The sequence below is a fragment of the Ambystoma mexicanum genome, chromosome 11 (assembly GCF_040938575.1).
Source record: "Ambystoma mexicanum isolate Mex_15411 chromosome 11, UKY_AmexF1_1, whole genome shotgun sequence".
Taxonomy (NCBI): Eukaryota; Metazoa; Chordata; class Amphibia; order Caudata; family Ambystomatidae; genus Ambystoma; species Ambystoma mexicanum.
In genome coordinates, this window is record NC_090934.1 from 60914081 (window position 1) to 60934967 (window position 20887).

Genomic DNA, 20887 nt, shown 5'->3' on the forward strand with positions numbered 1-20887 from the left:
TCCTCTGCCATGTTGTCTTGCGCCAGCCCCTCCTGGCCCATGACCCCCCTCCCGCCCTGCGCCTCCAATGCACACATGGCTTCCACTGCCAGACATTCCTGCTGGAATTAGATGACATTCCGTGCCCAGACTCGAAGGAACTAAAACAGGACATGCTGAGTGCTCCGCGGGTTCAGTGCCTGCAGCAGAGTTCTCTATCCATGTGTAATCCTCTAGCCCTGGGTTCGATTCCCGGGAGGCGCAGCCTTTCACCCGTCCACTGTTGGGTAGGGAGCACCTGTGCGAGTGCAAATAACCGTGAATATTATCAAAAGTAACAAGGGGGCGGGCATCCGGTGTGTGAGGTGCACTACACTGCAGGACAGGCCAGTAGCATAAGGGACTCCAAAATACACTCGCAAACAAGAGCACGCTTCGCGTAGGTGCCGCCGCAGACACAAGAATGTGTTCCTATATCTATGCGTTTATTCCCAAAAAGTAACGGAATAAACTGGGACGCGGAGAAAGAGAAGACCCGCAGCGTCCTTTCATTATTTGAGCAGGAAATATTGTCCGAATAAATGTCCTTCGCATTCACATGAAAAGTGCATGGGAGTCGACCCCGGCCCAACATGTGCCCCCAGCCCTTTTGAACCGTTTTCAGCATTTGACACGGTGCAAAACTGCTTCAACGTGGGCTGGTCCCATGCTTTCTATTGCGCCAAACGCCGTTAGTATGCTGGGCTAATGCGCCGGCTGCAGGGGGCAGTGTGCTACCGGCTGGTCGGAGATTCGACTCCGCCTTTTATCCGACTGCCGGCGACAACCTCAGTGCCGTGAATTCTGCAACTGTAACACCGTTTGGGTGATTGATTAGATTTTCATATAAACCTTGAATGTCCGGAGTGATAGGTGGTCTTATCCTGACTGCCTGCAGCAAGTCAGGTTCCCAGTCCCCCCGGGCCCCTCCCAAACACCCCTCGTTCCCAGCCACTCCGCCCGTCCCCTCTGCAGTCGCTTCCATCCTGAGGTGGGCTGCTGTGGGCCACTCCAGCCAATCGCTGCCTCTGCACCTGGAGGGCTGCCCCGTAACCACGAGCACCCTGCGCCCGCTCCCATGCCAGCGCCCGCCCCCTCGGCCTCCCCTCCGCCCCTCCCCCGGCCTCCAGTCCCGGGGACCCTCTTGCAGGCTGGCAGTGCTGGACTGAGGGGCTGTGCGCGGTGCAGGCCTGGGTGCTGCTGTTCCTGTTCGTCTTCAGCCAGTGTAGAGTGTGCAGAAGGGACCCCCGAGCCGGACTCCCGCCATGGCCCTCCGCGGCACCCTCCGGCTGGCCCTCCTGCTGCAGGCGCTCTGTCTCTCCCTGGCTCAAGTCGTGAGTTCACTCACTTACTATCTTTGTCATGTCTAAGTTTTGCCCATTCTGTGACATTACCCAATCCACACCTGGAGGGATGTGTGAGGGGATTGTCCGTATCTGGTCTCCAGCTTTGCCCTTGGGTTCTGCGAGTGCATTTATGTGTTCAAGGCTGTCTCTTGCGTGTTGTGTCTTATGCGTTCTTTCCACGAGAACAGGTCTTTGGACCCGAGCCCCCACATGCCGTGCAATGCGACCCCGCCACCCCCGCGGTTGCTCCCAACTGTAGCCCCTTGTGCAGAATTCGCTCCTTTCATCCACCTGACACATGTTTCGTGTTTTACCGTCCTCTTTGTTTCTTGTAACCTTTTTACCATGCGCTTCTCTGCTCCTAAAATGCGGGTTAAGCGCTCGAAGCTGCGATCTGAGTGTGATCTGCAGGTCGCTGGTTCGAATCCCAGCGAGGCCAACTCAGCCTTTCATCCTTCCGAGGTCGATAAATGAGTACCAATTTCGGTTGGATGACATTGTATGTAAATATGTGCTCTGTAAAGCGCTTTGGGTTATGGCGCTATACAAATAACACATCATCATCATTAAAAGAGGCAGGCCGTCCGTGTATAATGTCGCTCTTAGAATTGCATTTCTGCGGCGAGACTGTTGCATTCAGACGTCCCCCTCCCAACCCCCACACCAGGGACCGCGCTGAGCGTAAGAGCAAAGACGGAGCTGAACACTAGTTTGGATGTGGCCTTGCGGTCACAGGAGGAGAGATGGGTGCGGGTCTCCGCATTGGCCCCCGTAGTGCACAGAGGGTATCTTAAGGAACACGGCAGCGGGCATAGTCTACCAGCAAAGACAGAGCTCGGGACCAAGTACAGCATTCCCCTGACACGGAGGCAGGCAGGTGGATGGGCCGTACCTTCTGTGTCTGTCTCCTGTGTCTACGAACTCCAGAAGGGACCACGGCTGACAGACAGAGCTGGAGACCGAGAAGGACCTGCGGTGCGCCAAGAGGCCTGGGCAATGACAGGGCGTTGGGGGGGAGGGGGGCGTTGGTTTTTAATTTCTGCGGGGAGCCCCTTTATTTCGGAGGGGGTCGGGCATTATCGGAGAAGATCACGCGCAGCCCCCCGCCCCCCCTCACTCTGACATTCCAAATGTCCCATGTCTCGTCGTCCTTATTCTACACACCCCTGGGTAGCCGTGTAGCGCCTGGAAGCGATGGCATTCACACTTCACCTGGAGAGGTACACATATCCCAACCCATTCCCTGGATTCGTGGCAGAGATGCCCACCCCAAGAGACACAACGCGCACTGGGTCTGGGGGTGTCTGCTGCCAGGAGCGTGTATGGCCTCTAATTGGGTGCATGGGGGCGATATCCCCAACATTCCGTTAGAATAGGGGGTCTGTCGCCCCTTTCTTCTAGTCACACCAGGGGGCGTCATGCGCTACATCCTATCCCCCAGTACTCGCTATTCACAGCGCACAGAAGACACGGGACTGAGCTTCCGGGCGCTATGCGAGAGAACCCAAGTATTGCCCATACATCTGGACTGGAGCACCTTCCCAGAGGGTGGGCGGGTGGGGGCGGGGCCGTGCATTGGACAGAAGGCTGCTGTTGCGCGGGGAGATGCGGTGCGGAGAGGAATGTTGCAGGACACTGCCCTCTTTATGCGAGTGCAGGCAGGGAGCTTTCCTGCTGCTGCCGCCCCAGACTCGCAGCCTAGGTGCTGCTGCGGGGAGGGGGATTAGGGAACGGCTTAACCCCCCCCCCCCACGCAGAAGCCATTTGGCAATCATTTGCGCACCACAAAGGCCCCTTTGACTGGGTGCCGCCAGGAAGGCCCGGCCCCGTGTCCTGCAGGGAGGCTGTTTTTACAAGTTGCAGTTTGGCAGTTTATGGCTGTCCAGTAAACGCGCTTCCCCAACCCCAAAGAACGACCTACGGGCTGTCTTGGAATGCGGGTGTTAGGGGGTCTAGAGTAACAAACATATGCGATTGCTGTATGTGTGTCGGTGTGTGTGTGTGGGGGGGGGGAATTCTAATACTTCAAGTGAAGACGGTGCAATGAGAGGGTGGTTTTTATCTGGGAAAGAGGATTGGATGGCGGGGGGTTACCAGCAGGTAAACAGGGCAGGCTTGTGCTTCTTAATAGCCGGGGGGTGCGGGGGGCGGGGGCAATAAGGGGAGGGGGGGTTGCTGGTGCAGCAATGTGAACCATGTCAGACAGCTCCGAGAGGCAAGTTGGGCAGGGGTAGAGTCAGTCACACGAGACGCCATGGAATTGGGATATTATGCGACAGGTCAGAGGCTCTCAAAGGCTGGCGGGGCTGGGCTGGATTGCGTCATATTCCTGGCACAGACAGGTGGCTGACTCCAGCCCAGCCCAGCAGGCACGCGGGTGTTAGGAGCTTTCGTACAGGGCCTTATGGCTCTTGAAACCCCCCCCCCCCTCTTTACCCCCGCATCAGAATGAACACCCCGAGCCGCCCCCTTCTCACCCACTGAGCTATATATATTTTACATTCTGCTGAGTCATAAGTGCATGGAAGCCCCACAAGTACTTCCCACTGGAAAAGGCAACCCAGGACCACTCATTATGCACATTTCCCTACCAATTGAAGAACCAGGCACCTTACTTAGTCTCCAGCTTTACCCTGACCGAAGGGAGTTTAAAGCTACCATTGGGTGCTGCATGCAAGGGCCCGAGGGAGTTAAAGGCGCATTCTCTGCGTTGTCTGATGCAATGGCCGTTATATTACATTATAATATATCAGGGTCACTGCTCGACATACAACACGTGACCTGTTAAAGGAAAGGCGCGTCGTTCTGCGTGACGCCTATACCAGGCCTGCCACATTAGACAAACTACACTAGCCATCAAGGCAAGACATCCGTGTCAGACATCTCATGTCAAACACCCAGGTCAGACAGCTCATTTCATGTCAAACACCCAGGTCAGACAGCTCATTTCAGACACCCCACTCATCAGACATCCCATATCACACAAACATTGCCCGACAAATAAAGCTAGTAAGTAAATCAGACGCCAGTTTCAGACACCCCAAAGCAACCAATCTATGTCTGACAAACCATACCAGAGGAGAAGGCCTGCTTGTTAAACGTCTTCGTTGCACCCATAAGGGATTGGCCATTTCCAAGGTGTTAGTCTGTGTCGGGTAGTTTTGGGGTTCATTGTCGGGGGCTGGCAGGAATGTTTGTTCAGCGTCACTCTTTCTCTGGAGGACAGACGCCGCCCTTCCCAGCAGCGCAGCCCTGTCCTCAGGGGCGACACATGTCCCACAGGCGGTTACACGAATGATACAAGAGCCCCGGCACTTCTCAGCGGGCCTGCCTCGTGCCATCACTGCAATACTTTTGGGAGGACAGTACCACCTTGGCCGCTAGACCTGCTGTACTCTTTGTAGGGAAGTACTGGTACTTCACAGGGGAGAAGGGACTGGCTCAACTTTTGGTCGGGCAGGACTGGCACTTGTCTATAGGCCTAAGCTTTTGATGTTACGTTAACTTATCCCACATCTCAGAAGGCCTGCTATACCTTTCATAGAACCCTACTGGCACTTGTCTGCAGGACTGCTATCATTTTTATATGATAGTACTGGCACTTGTCTGTACATCTGGTAAGCTTTTGATATGACGTTACTACACGTCTCAGCAGGCCTGCTATACTTTGATAAGGCCCATTTTGCTATTAATAGAAAAGTACTTTACTTCTGAGCTGGCCAGCTGCTCTACTCATTGGACACTTCTCAGCCGGCTGCTCTACTCGGAGGACACTTCTCAGCCGGCTGCTATACTTTTGATTGAAAAGTACCCTTCTCTGCAGGTCTATTACACTTTTGATGCAGAGCAGCACCGCTTACATCAGGACTGCTATACCTTTGATAGAGGACATGAGGCACTTGACTCAAGGCCTGCCATACTTATATTATGATAGTGCCAGGACTTCCCAGAAGGCTGGCTGTACTTTTGAAAGGACAGTACCACACCTCACAGCTGGGTTGCTGTACGTTTGCTAGTGCAATGCCCTTCTCCTCTGGGCCCTTATACTTCTGTTAGGACAGCACCAGAGCTCACAGCAGGACTGCTATATTTTGTCTAGGCCAGTGCCCTTCTCCTCTCGGCTCTTATACTTCTGTTGGGAAAGCGCCACAGCTAGGGCTGTTAAACTTTTTCTAGGCCAGTGCCCTTCTTCTCTGGGCGCTTATACTTCTGTTGGGACAGCACCACACCTCACAGCCGGGCTTCTATACGTTTTCCAGGCCAGTGCCCTTCTACTCTAGGCTCTCATACTTCTGTTGGGACAGCGCCATACCTCACAGCCAGGCTGCTATGCTTTTGCTTGGCCAGTGCCCTTCCCCTCTCGCTCTTATACCTCGGTTGGGACGGCGCCACACCTCACAGCAGGGCTGCTTACTCTTACTAGGCCAGTGCCCTTCTCCTCTGGGCTCTTATACTTCTGTTGGGACAGCGCCACACCTCACAGCAGGGCTGCTATGCTTTTTCTAGGTCAGTGCCCTTCTCCTCTGGGCTCTTATACTTCTGTTGGGACAGCGCCACACCTCACAGCAGGGCTGCTATGCTTTTTCTAGGTCAGTGCCCTTCCCCTCTCGCCCTTATACCTCTGTTGGGACGGCGCCACACCTCACAGCAGGGCTGATTACTCTTACTAGGCCAGTGCCCTTCTCCTCTGGGCTCTTCAGCTTCTGTTGGGACAGCACCACAGCTCACAGAAGGGCTGCTATACTTTTTCTAGCCCAGAGCCCTTCTCCTCTGGGCTCTTATGCTTATGTTGGGACAGTGCCACAGCTCACAGCAGGGCTGCTATGCTTTTGCTAGGCCAATGCCCTTCTCCTTTGGGCTCTTAAACATCTGTTGGGACAGCGCCACACCTCACAGCAGGGCTGCTATGCTTTTGCTAGGCCAGTGCCCTTATCCTCTGGGCTCTTATACTTCTGTTGGGACAGCACCACAGCTCACAGCAGGGATGCTATGCTTTTGCTAGGCCGGTGCCCTTCTCCACTCGGCTCTTATATTTCTGTTGGGACAGCACCACACCTCACAGAAGGGCTGATACACTTTTGCTAGGCCAGTGCCCTTCTCCTCTGGGCTCTTCCGCGTCTGCTGGGACAGTGCCACAGGTCACAGCAGGGCTGCTTTGATTTTGCTAGGCCAGTGCAATTCTCCTTTGGGCTTTTATACTTCTGTTGGGATATCGCCACACCTCACAGCAGGTCTGCTATACTTTTTCTAGGCGAGTGCCCTTCTACTCCGGGCTCTTCTACTTCTCTTGGGACAGCACCACACCTCACAGCACGACTTTTATACTTTTTCTAAGCCAGTTCCCTTCTCCTCTGGGCTCTTATGCTTCTGTTGGGACAGCACCACAGCTCACAGCATGGCTGCTATACTTTTGCTATGCCAGTGCCCTACTCCTCTGGGCTCTTATACTTCTGTTGGGACAGCACCACAGCTCACAGCAGGGCTGCTATATTTTTTCTAGGCTAGTGCCCTTCTACTCCGGGCTCTTCTACTTCTCTTGGGACAGCGCCACACCTCACAGCAGGGCTTTTATACTTTTGCTAGGCCAGTGCCCTACTCCTCTGGGCTCTTATACGTCTGTTGGGACAGCACCACAGCTCACAGCAGGGCTGCTATATTTTTGCTAGGCCAGTGCCCTTCTCCTCTTGGCTCTTATACTTTTGTTGGGACAGCGCCAAACCTCACAGCAGGGCTGCTATACCTTTGCTAGGCCAATGCCCGTCTCCTCTAGGCTTTTCTACTTCTGTTGGAAGAGCACAGCACCTCACAGCAGGGCTGCTATACATTTGGTAGGCCAGTGCCCTTCTCCTCTGGGCTCTTCTACTTCTGTTGGGACAGTACCATAGCTCACAGCAGGGCGGCTATACTTTTTCTAGGCCAGTGCCCTTCTCCTGTGAGCTCTTCTACTTCTGTTAGGACAGCACCACACCTCACAGCATGGCTGCTATACTTTTTCTAGGCCAGTGCCCTTCTCCTGTGGACTCTTATACTTCTCTTGGGACAGCATCACACCTCACAGCAGGGCTGCTATACTTTTTCTAGGCCAGTGCCCTTCTCCTGTGGACTCTTATACTTCTCTTGGGACAGCATCACACCTCACAGCAGGGCTGCTATACTTTTGCTAGACCAGTGTCCTTCTCCTCTGAGCTCTTCTACTTCTGTTGGGACAACACCACACCTCACTGCTATACTTTTGCTAGGCCAGTGCCCTTCTCCTCTGAGCTCTTCTACTTCTGTTGGGACAGCACCACACCTCACCGAAGTGCTGCTATACTTTTTCTAGGCCAGTGCCCTTCTCCTCTGTGCTCTTATACTTCTGTTGGGACAGCATCACACCTCACAGCAGGGCTGCTATACGTTGCATGGAGTATGGGCATTTCTCAGAGGTAAGCAGGCTGTCGTCTGCTTGCACGTTGGTGAAATAAATACATCTGGATGCTGAATCCGTATCGCCTGCAATGGATGAACCCAAAGCACGCAGATGGAAGGACTTTGGGGAACACACCAGGCAGTCTAGCCACACACCATCACCACTGGTTCTACTGCCTCTGTGTTGCACCAAGACATGGGGAGTCATTACGAAGATGGCAGCAGCCGTGCTGGTAAATACCGGCACGGCTGCTGCCGGAGTCATGAATTATCCGGCACCGGGAATGGCCAAATACCGGGGCTTACAGCCCCAGCAGACCCGGTAATCGCCCATTCCCGGGTGCCGGAAAAAAATGTAACCCCATTCCCATTTGAGTCCTATTGGACTCAATGGGACTCAAATGGGAATGGCGAGTAATGCATTCCGGCACCTGGGAATGGGGAAATACAGGGTCTGCAAGGGTTGTAATGGCCCTCTATTTCCCCATTGCCAGCCACCGGAATAAATTGCAAGGTCTTTGGCAGCCTGCCTGTTTTACCGGCAAGGCTATCGCCGAACCTGTAATGAGGCCCATTGTATCAGAAGGCACAGCCAGCGAATGCTCCATAGAACACATTTTAGGCCCGATTATGGAATATTTGCCGGGTTCAAAGTGACTTTGCACCGTTGAAAAGTGACTTTGCTCTGCCGACACGAACCCTAATTCATGGAACTGTGTAAAGTGTATATTTGCCGTGCAAAGTCCGGGCAGAGTCATTTTAAACTACAAAAATGACTATGCACCGACTTTGCCCGGACTCTGCACGGCAGAAATGCGCTTTGCACAGTTCCATGAATCAGGGTTTGTGTCGGCAGTACAAAGTCACCTTTCAGCGGTGCAAAGTCACTTTGAACCGGGCAAATATTCCATGAATCGGGCCCAGAGTTATTACCGAAGAGCAAAACAGTGACATTTCGTGCACGAGATGTTTTCTACCTGAGATAAATGTAAGCAGCGCGATGCATTGTGGGCGGTGACTTTTTGCACGTTATATGGGCTGGGTCCAATATATGTCTTTCGGGGCATAGCATGACACTGTCATGTTGTATGACATGTCGCTGTGAATCTACCTATTACAGACAATAACGCTGGGGGTGGGGGGCGGGGGAGGGTTGTTCCTATAGAATTCTCAGCTCCAGGACACTGTATGGTGTGTGTGTGGGGGTGTTGGGGTCGTGGATATTTCAGCTTCTCTCACATCTTGCACAGATGAGGGGTGAGGGAGGTGTGGGGGGTTAATGTGGAAAGGAGGAAGGCGGCGGTGGTCACACAACTGGACAGGGATTGTGGGTCAGGCGGGAAGTATCGTGACCTTCAGATGTGCGTGACCCCAGGGGCGCCGCCGCACGGGAGATGCAGGAAACTCCGTGTAGCCACATTGCCAGCCCCCCCCCCCCCCCCCAAGGCCCCTCTACCGCCAAGCACCGCATTTTAGGGACACGTGCTGTCATTTGTGTCGATATAGGGGGGTGATGTTGGTTCGATCGATTACTGTCGTGGCGATTTGAAGAATTGTTCAGGATCAGGGAAGAGTGACGTCTATTCCAGGGGTCCTGTCGAGTTTGGGGAGACTTCAGATGTACGGTGTCATTTATACATCCCCCCTCCCCCCGTCTCCCAGCTGCTTTTGTAGGGGGTCACAAGGAGTCGAGGCCACGCAGAGTGTAAGGGCGTGGCAGCCTGTACTCAATAAAGCACTAGTTACTATTTTTATCATGGTCACTAGGACAAATGTTCTCTTTATCATAAGCATTTGAACTGATTGCAATGTCTGTCTTCCCGCTATTACCGGCCACTCATATGCTTCTCCTGTCTAATCTCTTTCTAGAGGGGTCCACCAGGTGAACAAGGACCACCAGGTCCCCCCGGCCCTCCTGGAACACCCGGATCCGATGGCATCGACGTGAGTAGAGAGTTCAGCGCTGGCAGCTCCGGACAAAGAGGGGCTTTGTGGCGGGGTCCGCCTCCTCTGGGGAGGGACGGTAGGACCAGGGCGGTAATTCAGCCTGCGGCCAGCAGAGGGTGGCAGAGACCGTGGAAAGGCAGCTTGGTCATTGCACTACTGTCTTAATGTCAGATCGGCTGCAGGGCTGTGAGGACAGGCCAGGGCCTAGGAAAGAGGGACGCAGAGGGGCGCATTTTTATAATCCCTATTTCTGGAAACACCCCCCCCCCCTTCTGTGTGTGTTTAAGGAGCAATGTTGGCAAAAATGAAGCGTGTGGCAGCTCCACGTTACACCATCTACTCATGGTACTTACAGCGCTGGAATGGTGCACGCACTCACTCATAAGGGTGCCCAGTGCTCCCTCCCTCACTCCCTCACGCTCCCTCACCATGACTACTCACACGATCACCCTTCTCAATACCGCCTGCAACACACTCACTCCTAGCACGGTCACTCGCATAGCTACTGCGCACACGCGTGCCAAACTCACCCACTCATTAATATTATTCACGGAATGAAACGCGTAGTCACACACAATACTCACTCACTCACGACACTCACCCACCCACCACCCAATCACGTAGTCACTTACAAAACAGAAAGCAATTACCACGTCAGGAAATCCTCACTCAGCCCATCACACTTATGCACAGTACTCAAGCCCTGCCTCACTGTATGACATTCGCACTATGCATCTCTCACTCATGTTCTGGTTCATGTACGGAACTCAAGCCTGCACGGCGCTCACTCACACATAACCCTTGTCACTCATGCACAATGCCCATATACCGACATGCATTAGAAACTCACTCATTCCCTCACGAAAAGCACCAATTCAGTCACTGCCACAGTACACAGCACTCCCGTGCAGCACTCCCACTCACCACCTTCCAATGTTGACTCGTGCAAAAGTCACTCATGGACATTATTCAAACTCACACATATATTGTTCGCTAACACACTCACTGACACACTCACTGACACACTCATCCACTCATTTGGTCACTCTGGAATATAATGGACCCCCAAGTAAAACTGCCAGACACCGGGGAGCTGTAACTTATATTAAAAGAGAAAAACATTCCACTGAGGTGACCCCCAGGGTCTACAATATGCGCCTCTCCAGATATTTTTGACTACAACTCGCACAATGGGCCTCATTATGAGTCAGGCGTTAAGGGGTTAACGGCGCCGTAAACGGCGCCGACCCTTAACGCCTGATTCCGAGGTCCCTTTGCGCCATGGTGAGTTTAACGCCTGCTTTTTGCAGGCGTTAAAATCCATGGCGCTAAGGGACCATGGTGCTAATTACGCCACCGTAATTTACGGTGGCGTAATTAGCGCCTTGCCCACTCCAATTATGCCCTATGGGGCAAAAATGGGAATGGGGAAGAGTAAAATGGGAAATGGGGATTTACCGCCCCACTCACCTTGGAATGGGGCGGTAAATCCGCCATCCATCATGGTGTAAACATAGTTTACACCATGGTGGTAAGGGTACGACCCAGGCGGTAACTTACCGCCTGGGTCGTAATGAGGCCCAATGCCTCAGTATTGATGATGATGGCTTGGGCTGATGGGAGCTGTAGTCTAATGCACCCAGAGAGCCAAAGGTTGCAGTACCATGACTTTCTAGGGCCCACGGGACACATGTTTCTTCTATACACACATTACAAATCCAATGTGAAATTGGTAACCAGTGGGCCCAGATGCAGTCAGAAGTAAAAACACAAATCTGGCTGTAAGCACATATATATATATCCCCCCCAAGAAGTACACGAGAACATTGGGTAAGTGTTGGGAATAAAAGGCAGTGGCATTTTATTGCACAAGTTATGGTCATGAGAAATATAATCCTAATTACAGTAACCATAATATGCTGTACTTTTGAGCACCGGGTCCTGCGGTTGCCCCCTCTGGCCCGTGCTGCCACACCTGGGCGGCTTGCCGGCCGTCCAGGTTCCCCCCAAAGTTGCTAGTGACAGCCCCTGTTTGCGAGGTTATCTATTATCTCTCTGTGGAAATGCTCCATTCCTGCCCCTGATAAATGTGTTGTGTCCTTATGAAAAAGGTCTGGGTTGGCCAGGGTAATGGCGCTATGTTTTAGGAACCCTAGTCCCCTGCCCCCTAGTCCCCTGCGTAACATTTTTCTACCCCTCTACTCAATTTCTTTCTAGAAGTGTCCACGGGTTTGTGTGAATTTGCTCTCAGCCAGGTTTTCCTAGGTAGCATTGGATGAATACCAAGTGCCTCTGTCCCTTCATCTGTGAGCGATGCCTGCTAGTGAGGTGCATATGTCTTGCAATAATGTTCTCCTCCCCATGGCTACTAGCTAATCTCCTCCCAGGTGTATGACTAGGGACTCCAGCGGATCCCTGTATGCCACCAGGTCTGCCACTTTTTCATGGATGTCTGGCCAGCAGAAGCCCCTGTAACCCCACCACGAGGTGATGGTGTTTTTAAAAGTTGTCCTTTCATTTGTTTCCTCAGCCCATCGGCCTGTTCTAAAAAACAAAAGAGTGCTCTACTATTCTGGCTGATTTTACGGGTACATCCTGATCTGTTTTGGGGGTAGGGGGAGAAAGAGTTTATATTAGTTCCGGTCTTATGTATTTCTTGAAGCAGTCTGATTTCCATCCCCCTATGCTTTTTACCTGCTGAGAACCCAGACCCCCCCTGCCATGCAGTAGTCGCTGCGCCAATTCTAAAAGAGTTGGTCCCCAACTCTTTTGGGTCCCATCCTGCTTTGCCAATGTCTTTCAACAGTATCCCCTTGAACTGGTAATGACTCAGGGCGGAGGAGTCCCTGTGTATCAAAAATCTCCCCCCTACTAGGGGGTGCTGTGACCAGTATAGATTGGTAAAGCATACTGGGCAGTTGTTTACATTGTCAATACAATCGATATTTCATTCCCTTCTGGCACCTGTTTTGGACTTCTGGACATCAATGGTGATGCTGTCTGCCCTCACCTTTATGCCCATCATCCCTAGCCCATTGTTGGCTTTGGTTCTTGATGCTATGAGTTTGCTCACCCTGAAGGCTACAAAATATGCTAGCGAAAAAGCTGTTCTGAACAGCAAGGTTTCGTATGGGTGTGAACATATGCCCTCTGATAAGCCTGTTGTTTTAGTCAGTTTTTGGAAATCTAGTGCGCGCCTTTTGTCTATTTGCAGCCCTTCAATCTTTCCCGGCCTTTCAATGCATATGAAATTAGAAGCTGTTTCCTGGGCCTTGCAGGGCTTCTGCTCAGTTTGTTTGCAGCACGCTGTCTTCTGTGGTTTGGAAATCAACGCCTACTGTTATTCAATTTAATGAAGCAGTGGGCCCTTCTTGAAGCGGCGCTTCTGACAGGAAACCTGACGGCTCACTCCCTCACGACCTCCGTGCTCGCACTGCGTTCTGATGACTGTTCTACGGCAATGGCGCTTCTTGTCTCCTTCTTCCGTTAATGCAGCCGGGGTTGACCACAAACAGCCTTTGTCGATGGAGTAAGTAAAAACTCACGTCTGCAAAGATGATTTCTGAGCAGAGCAATGTTCAAAGAAGAGAGGGACTCTGCGTGCGCAGTGTACTCTTTTGCTTGGGTCCCCGTGCAGGGTCAGAAACTGATTTCTTCCTTTCTTCTGAAAATCAGCTCCTTATATTGGACCGAGGGGCTGGCCCTGGGTCTTTGTTGTGCCTGTGTGGGGGGCTGTGTTGCCAGCCCCCCTGCCAGCTGGCGCAGACAGCATCCGCACCCTCGGGTGCTTAGCTCAGTTGGTCCCTGACTAAGCTCAGTTGGTCCTGCCTATTTCCTACCTCTTCTGCCTCAGGTGCTTAGCACCACTTTGGGAGGAAGGGCAAGGTGTTGCTTACACCTTGCCCTTCATTCTTCCTGTTTGTGCTGGCGACAGAGTGGCTGCCCTCGGGGAGGACATGTAAGAGGGACATGGGGAGAGGGGGAGCAGCCCCGTGTGGTGTCCCCTTGCTCGGGCTGCCCCCGCCCTCTCCCCGACCTGTCAGCCATGGGGCACAGGTTACTGGGGCCTGGTACCCATGCAGCACTGGCTACAATTAAGCCACATTTAAACACAAACCCTTTCATATGCACCAGTCACATATTATTTTCACCAAAGAAATATTTCAAAAAGGCAATCTGCTAAATAACTTTTGCATCAACTTGTAAACGTATTACTTGGAAACAACGGGCCTCATTACAAGGACCGCGGTAACTTGCCGGCAACGCCCTCTAATAGCAAATCAACTGCCTGTTTTACCGGTACAAGTCCCAGCGGACCAGGATTCCAGGCAGTGGATTTGGGAATGGGTTCACGGAAGCACCGGCACCATTGTTAATGGTGTCGGTGCATCTGTGAAAACTCTGCCATCTGCAACGGCCCTGGAAGACAGAGTTGGCACTGCGAAAAGGGTGCCAGTATGGTGCGACCGGCACCCTTATTTCCTAACCGCCACACTTAGAATGAGGCCCAATGTCTTTTAAGATCAGCCGGATGTAGAACCGTTTCACAACAGATGGACAACAACCCCCCTGCTTACTTGTTTAAACTAAAAATGTACATAGACAAGGCATACACGCTTTCCCTGAACTTTGAACATGTAAAATAAATTAACAGATGCATTCAAATAGATTAGAAATAGTGTATGCAAAAGTAATCAGCCAATTTAAACAATACACTTGGCTACACACATCTAAACTCAATCACAATGATGCAAACACTTTTATATTTAGTGTGCTGTAGCTATAAAATACTATCATAGCTTTTCACATAGAAATAAAATACACATAAAAGAAGTAAACGAGAAAAGAACAGAGGAAATTCATTTACTGTAGGCCACAAATGAATTTTGCTCATTCACAGTCACTAAAAACGTGGCAATCCTATACCACGATCGAAAACCACAAGAGGGCTGATTTTCATCAGTGCAAGTTCATAAATGCATAGCGTAAAAGCCTGGTGTCAGGTTTATGTGCCATGCACCCACTTCACGGCACGCAACGTCACGTCCATGTGTTTAGTGGAGAGGCCTCCCTCCGGGATGAACATGCTCGGGATCCCTATGGAGCCTGTAGGTTTTACGAGCCAGCAAAAAGCGAGCAGATCCCACATGGATCCATTGTAAATGCGACATTTACTTCATACGCTATCTCTGCTAGTTCTGCTAGATCAGTGAGGATCTGTTCATATGCTATCTCTGCTAGTCTAGCTAAATCAGTGAGGTTATGTTCATATGCTTTCTCTTCTAGTCTAGCTAGATCAGTGAGTGCCCGTTCATACGCTATCTCTGCTAGTCTAGCTAGATCAGTGAGGGTCTGTTCATATGCTGTCTCTGCCAGTCTAGCTAGGTCAGCGAGGTTCTGTTCATACGCTATCTCTGCTAGTGCTGCTAGATAAGTAAGGTTTTGTTCATACGCTGTCTCTGCTAGTCTAGCTAGATCATTGAGGATCTGTTCATACGCTATCTCTGCTAGTTCTGCTAGATCAGTGAGGTTCTGTTCATATGCTGTCTCTGCCAGTCTAGCTAGGTCAGCGAGGTTCTGTTCATACGCTATCTCTGCTAGTGCTGCTAGATAAGTAAGGTTTTGTTCATACGCTGTCTCTGCTAGTCTAGCTAGATCATTGAGGATCTGTTCATATGCTATCTCTGCTAGTCTAGCTAAATCAGTGAGGTTATGTTCATATGCTTTCTCTTCTAGTCTAGCTAGATCAGTGAGTGCCCGTTCATACGCTATCTCTGCTAGTCTAGCTAGATCAGTGAGGGTCTGTTCATATGCTGTCTCTGCCAGTCTAGCTAGGTCAGCGAGGTTCTGTTCATACGCTATCTCTGCTAGTGCTGCTAGATAAGTAAGGTTTTGTTCATACGCTGTCTCTGCTAGTCTAGCTAGATCATTGAGGATCTGTTCATACGCTATCTCTGCTAGTTCTGCTAGATCATTGAGGATCTGTTCATATGCTATCTCTGCTAGTCTAGCTAAATCAGTGAGGTTATGTTCATATGCTTTCTCTTCTAGTCTAGCTAGATCAGTGAGTGCACGTTCATACGCTATCTCTGCTAGTCTAGCTAGATCAGTGAGGGTCTGTTCATATGCTGTCTCTGCCAGTCTAGCTAGGTCAGCGAGGTTCTGTTCATACGCTATCTCTGCTAGTGCTGCTAGATAAGTAAGGTTTTGTTCATACGCTGTCTCTGCTAGTCTAGCTAGATCATTGAGGATCTGTTCATACGCTATCTCTGCTAGTTCTGCTAGATCAGTGAGGTTCTGTTCATATGCTGTCTCTGCCAGTCTAGCTAGGTCAGCGAGGTTCTGTTCATACGCTATCTCTGCTAGTGCTGCTAGATAAGTAAGGTTTTGTTCATACGCTGTCTCTGCTAGTCTAGCTAGATCATTGAGGATCTGTTCATATGCTATCTCTGCTAGTCTAGCTAAATCAGTGAGGTTATGTTCATATGCTTTCTCTTCTAGTCTAGCTAGATCAGTGAGTGCCCGTTCATACGCTATCTCTGCTAGTCTAGCTAGATCAGTGAGGGTCTGTTCATATGCTGTCTCTGCCAGTCTAGCTAGGTCAGCGAGGTTCTGTTCATACGCTATCTCTGCTAGTGCTGCTAGATAAGTAAGGTTTTGTTCATACGCTGTCTCTGCTAGTCTAGCTAGATCATTGAGGATCTGTTCATACGCTATCTCTGCTAGTTCTGCTAGATCATTGAGGATCTGTTCATATGCTATCTCTGCTAGTCTAGCTAAATCAGTGAGGTTATGTTCATATGCTTTCTCTTCTAGTCTAGCTAGATCAGTGAGTGCCCGTTCATACGCTATCTCTGCTAGTCTAGCTAGATCAGTGAGGGTCTGTTCATATGCTGTCTCTGCCAGTCTAGCTAGGTCAGCGAGGTTCTGTTCATACGCTATCTCTGCTAGTGCTGCTAGATAAGTAAGGTTTTGTTCATACGCTGTCTCTGCTAGTCTAGCTAGATCATTGAGGATCTGTTCATACGCTATCTCTGCTAGTTCTGCTAGATCAGTGAGGTTCTGTTCATATGCTGTCTCTGCCAGTCTAGCTAGGTCAGCGAGGTTCTGTTCATACGCTATCTCTGCTAGTGCTGCTAGATAAGTAAGGTTTTGTTCATACGCTGTCTCTGCTAGTCTAGCTAGATAATTGAGGATCTGTTCATATGCTATCTCTGCTAGTCTAGCTAAATCAGTGAGGTTATGTTCATATGCTTTCTCTTCTAGTCTAGCTAGATCAGTGAGTGCCCGTTCATACGCCAACTCTGCTAGTCTAGCTAGATCAGTGAGGGTCTGTTCATATGCTGTCTCTGCCAGTCTAGCTAGGTCAGCGAGGTTCTGTTCATACGCTATCTCTGCTAGTGCTGCTAGATAAGTAAGGTTTTGTTCATACGCTGTCTCTGCTAGTCTAGCTAGATCATTGAGGATCTGTTCATACGCTATCTCTGCTAGTTCTGCTAGATCAGTGAGGTTCTGTTCATATGCTATCTCTGCCAGTCTAGCTAGGTCAGCGAGGTTCTGTTCATACGCTATCTCTGCTAGTGCTGCTAGATAAGTAAGGTTTTGTTCATACGCTGTCTCTGCTAGTCTAGCTAGATCATTGAGGATCTGTTCATATGCTATCTCTGCTAGTCTAGCTAAATCAGTGAGGTTATGTTCATATGCTTTCTCTTCTAGTCTAGCTAGATCAGTGAGTGCCCGTTCATACGCTATCTCTGCTAGTCTAGCTAGATCAGTGAGGGTATGTTCATATGCTATCTCTGCTAGTCTACCTAGATCAGTGAGGGTCTGTTCATACGCTATCTCTGCTAGTCTAGCTAGATCAGTGAGGGTCTGTTCATGTGCAATCTCCGCGAGTCTAGCTAGATTGGTGAGAGTCTGTTCATATGCTATCTCTGCTAATCTAGCTAGATCATTGTGGGTCTGTTCATACACTAGCTCTGCTAGTCTAGCTAGATCATTGAGTGTCTGTTCATACACTATTTCTGCTAGTCTAGCTAGATCATTGAGGGTCTGTTTATACACTAGCTCTGCTAGTCTAGCTAGATCAGTGAGGTTCTGTTCATACGCTATCTCTGCTAGTCTAGCTAGATCATTGAGGGTCTGTTCATACGCTATATCTGCTAGTCTAGCTAGATTATTGAGAGTCTGTTCATACACTAGCTCTGCTAGTCTAGCTAGATCATTGAGTGTTTGTTCATACACTATATCTGCTAGTCTAGCTAGATTGGTGAGGGTCTGTTCATACGCTATCTCTGCATGTCTAGCTAGATCAGTGAGGGTCTGTTTATATGCTATCTCTGCTAGACTAGCTAGGTCAGTGAGGATCTGTTCATACGCTATCTCTGCTAGTCTAGCTAGATCATTGAGGGTCTGTTCATACACTAGCTCAGCTAGTCTAGCTAGATCATTGAGTGTCTGTTCATACACTATCTCTGCTAGTCTAGCTAGATCACTGAGGGTCTGTTCATACACTAGCTCTGCTAGTCTAGCTAGATCAGTGAGGGTCTGTTCAAACGCTATCTCTGCTAGTCTAGCTAGATCAGTAAGGTTCTGTTCATATGCTATCTCTGCTAGTATAGCTAGATAAGTGAGGGTCTGTTCATACGCTATCTCTGCTAGTCTAACTAGATCAGTGCAGGTCTCTTCATACACTATCTCTGCTAGTCTAGCTAGATTAGTGAGGATCTGTTCATATGCTATCTCTGCTAGTCTAGCTAGATCAGTGAGCATCCGTTCATACACTATCTCTGTTAGCCTGGCTAGATCAGTGAGGTTATGTTCATACGCTTTGTCTTCTAGTCTAGCTAGATCAGTGAGTGTCTGTTCGTACGCTATCTCTGTTAGTTTAGCTAGATCAGTAAGGATCTGTTCATATGCTATCTCTGCGCTTCTAGCTAGATCAGTAAGGATCTCTTATTATGCTATCTCTGCTAGTCTAGCTATATCAGTGAGGGTCTGTTCATACGCTATCTCGGCTAGTCTAGCTAGATCAGTGAGGGTCTGTTCATACGCTATCTCTGCGAGTCTAGCTAGATTGGTGAGGGTCTGTTCATATGCTATCTCTGCTAGTCTAACTAAATTAGTGAGGGTCTGTTCATACGCTAGCTCTGCTAGTCTAGCTAGATCAGTGAGCGTCTATTCACACGCTATCTCTGCTAGTCTAGCTAGATCATTGAGGGTCTGTTCATACACTAGCTCTGCTAGTCTAGCTAGATCATTGAGGGTCTGTTCATACACTATCTCTGCTAGTCTAGCTAGATCATTGAGGGTCTGTTCATATGCTATCCCTGCGAGTCTAGCTAGATCATTGAGTGTCTATTCATACGCTATCTCTGCTAGTCTAGCTAGATCATTGAGGGTCTGTTCATACACTAGCTCTGCTAGTCTAGCTAGATCATTGAGTGTCTGTTCATACACTATCTCTGCTAGTCTAGCTAGATTGGTGAGGGTCTGTTCATACGCTATCTCTGCTCGTCTAGCTAGATCAGTGAGGGTCTGTTTATACGCTATCTCTGCTAGACTAGCTAGATCAGTGAGGATCTGTTCATACGCTATCTCTGCTAGTCTAGCTAGATCATTGAGGGTCTGTTCATACACTATCTCTGCTAGTCTAGCTAGATCATTGAGGGTCTGTTCATACACTAGCTCTGCTAGTCTAGCTAGATCAGTTAGGGTCTGTTCATACGCTATCTCTGCTAGTCTAGCTAGATCAGTAAGGTTCTGTTCATAGGCTATCTCTGCTAGTCTAGCTAGATAAGTGAGGGTCTGTTCATACACTAGCTCTGCTAGTCTAGCTAGATCAGTGAGGGTCTGTTCATACGCTATCTCTGCTAGTCTAGCTAGATCATTGAGGGTCTGTTCATACACTAGCTCTGCTAGTCTAGCTAGATCAGTGAGGGTCTGTTCATACGCTATCTCTGCTACTCTAGCTAGATCATTGAGGGTCTGTTCATACACTAGCTCTGCTAGTCTAGCTAGATCAGTGAGGGTCTGTTCATACGCTATCTCTGCTACTCTAGCTAGATCATTGAGCATCTGTTCATACACTATCCCTGCTAGTCTAGCTAGATCATTGAGGGTCTGTTCATACACTACCTCTGCTAGTCTAGCTAGATCAGTGAGACGATGTTCATACGCTATCTCTGCTAGTCTAGCTAAATCAGTAGGGTCTGTTCATACGCTATCTCTGCTAATCTAGCTAGATCAGTGAGGAGCTGTTCATACACTAGCTCTGCTAGTCTAGCTAGATCAGTGAGGGTCTGTTCATACACTAGCTCTGCTAGTCTAGGTAGATTGGTGAGGGTCTGTTCATACGCTATCTCTACTAATCTAGCTAGATCAGTAAGGTTCTGTTCATACGCTATCTCTGCTAGTCTAGCTAGATAAGTGAGGGTCTGTTCATGCACTAGCTCTGCTAGTCTAGCTAGATCATTGAGTGTCTGTTCATACACTATCTCTGCTAGTCTAGCTAGATCATTGAGGGTCTGTTCATACACTACCTCTGCTAGTCTAGCTAGATCAGTGAGACGCTGTTCATACGCTATCTCTGCTAGTCTAGCTAAATCAGTAGGGTCTGTTCATACGCTATCTCTGCTAGTCTGGCTAGATCAGTGAGGAGCTGTTCATACACTAGCTCTGCTAGTCTAGCTAGATCAGTGAGGGTCTGTTCATACACTAGCTCTGCTAGTCTAGCTAGATCAGTGAGGGTCTGTTCATACGCTATCTCTGCTAATCTAGATTGATCAGTAAGGTTCTGTTCATACGCTATCTCTGCTAGTCTAGCTAGATAAGTGAGGGTCTGTTCATGCACTAGCTCTGCTAGTCTAGCTAGATCATTGAGTGTCTGTTCATACACTATCTCTGCTAGTCTAGCTAGATCATTGAGGGTCTGTTCATACACTAGCTCTGCTAGTGTAGCTAGATCAGTGAGGAGCTGTTCATACACTAGCTCTGCTAGTCTAGCTATATCAGTGAGGAGCTGTTCATACGCTATCTCTGCTAGTCTAGCTAGATCATTGAGGGTCTGTTCATACGCTATCTCTGCTAGTCTAGCTAGATCAGCGAGGGTCTGTTCATACGCTGTCTCTGTTAGTCTCTTTTTAACCAAGTGTTTATAACCAACTGCA

At 49.7% G+C, this 20887-nt stretch overlaps 1 protein-coding gene across 1 annotated transcript in view; it reads left to right on the top strand.

The window, feature by feature from the left end:
* Positions 1–1150: 1150 nt before the first annotated feature.
* The window catches only part of COL9A2 (collagen type IX alpha 2 chain), a 168628-nt gene continuing 148891 nt past the window's right edge, over positions 1151–20887 (top strand). Inside the window, exons 1-2 of the mRNA XM_069622556.1 lie at positions 1151–1352; positions 9642–9716. Coding sequence (XP_069478657.1) covers positions 1284–1352; positions 9642–9716 — 144 coding nt within the window. The 5' untranslated portion in view covers positions 1151–1283. The remainder of the gene's footprint in view (positions 1353–9641; positions 9717–20887) is intronic.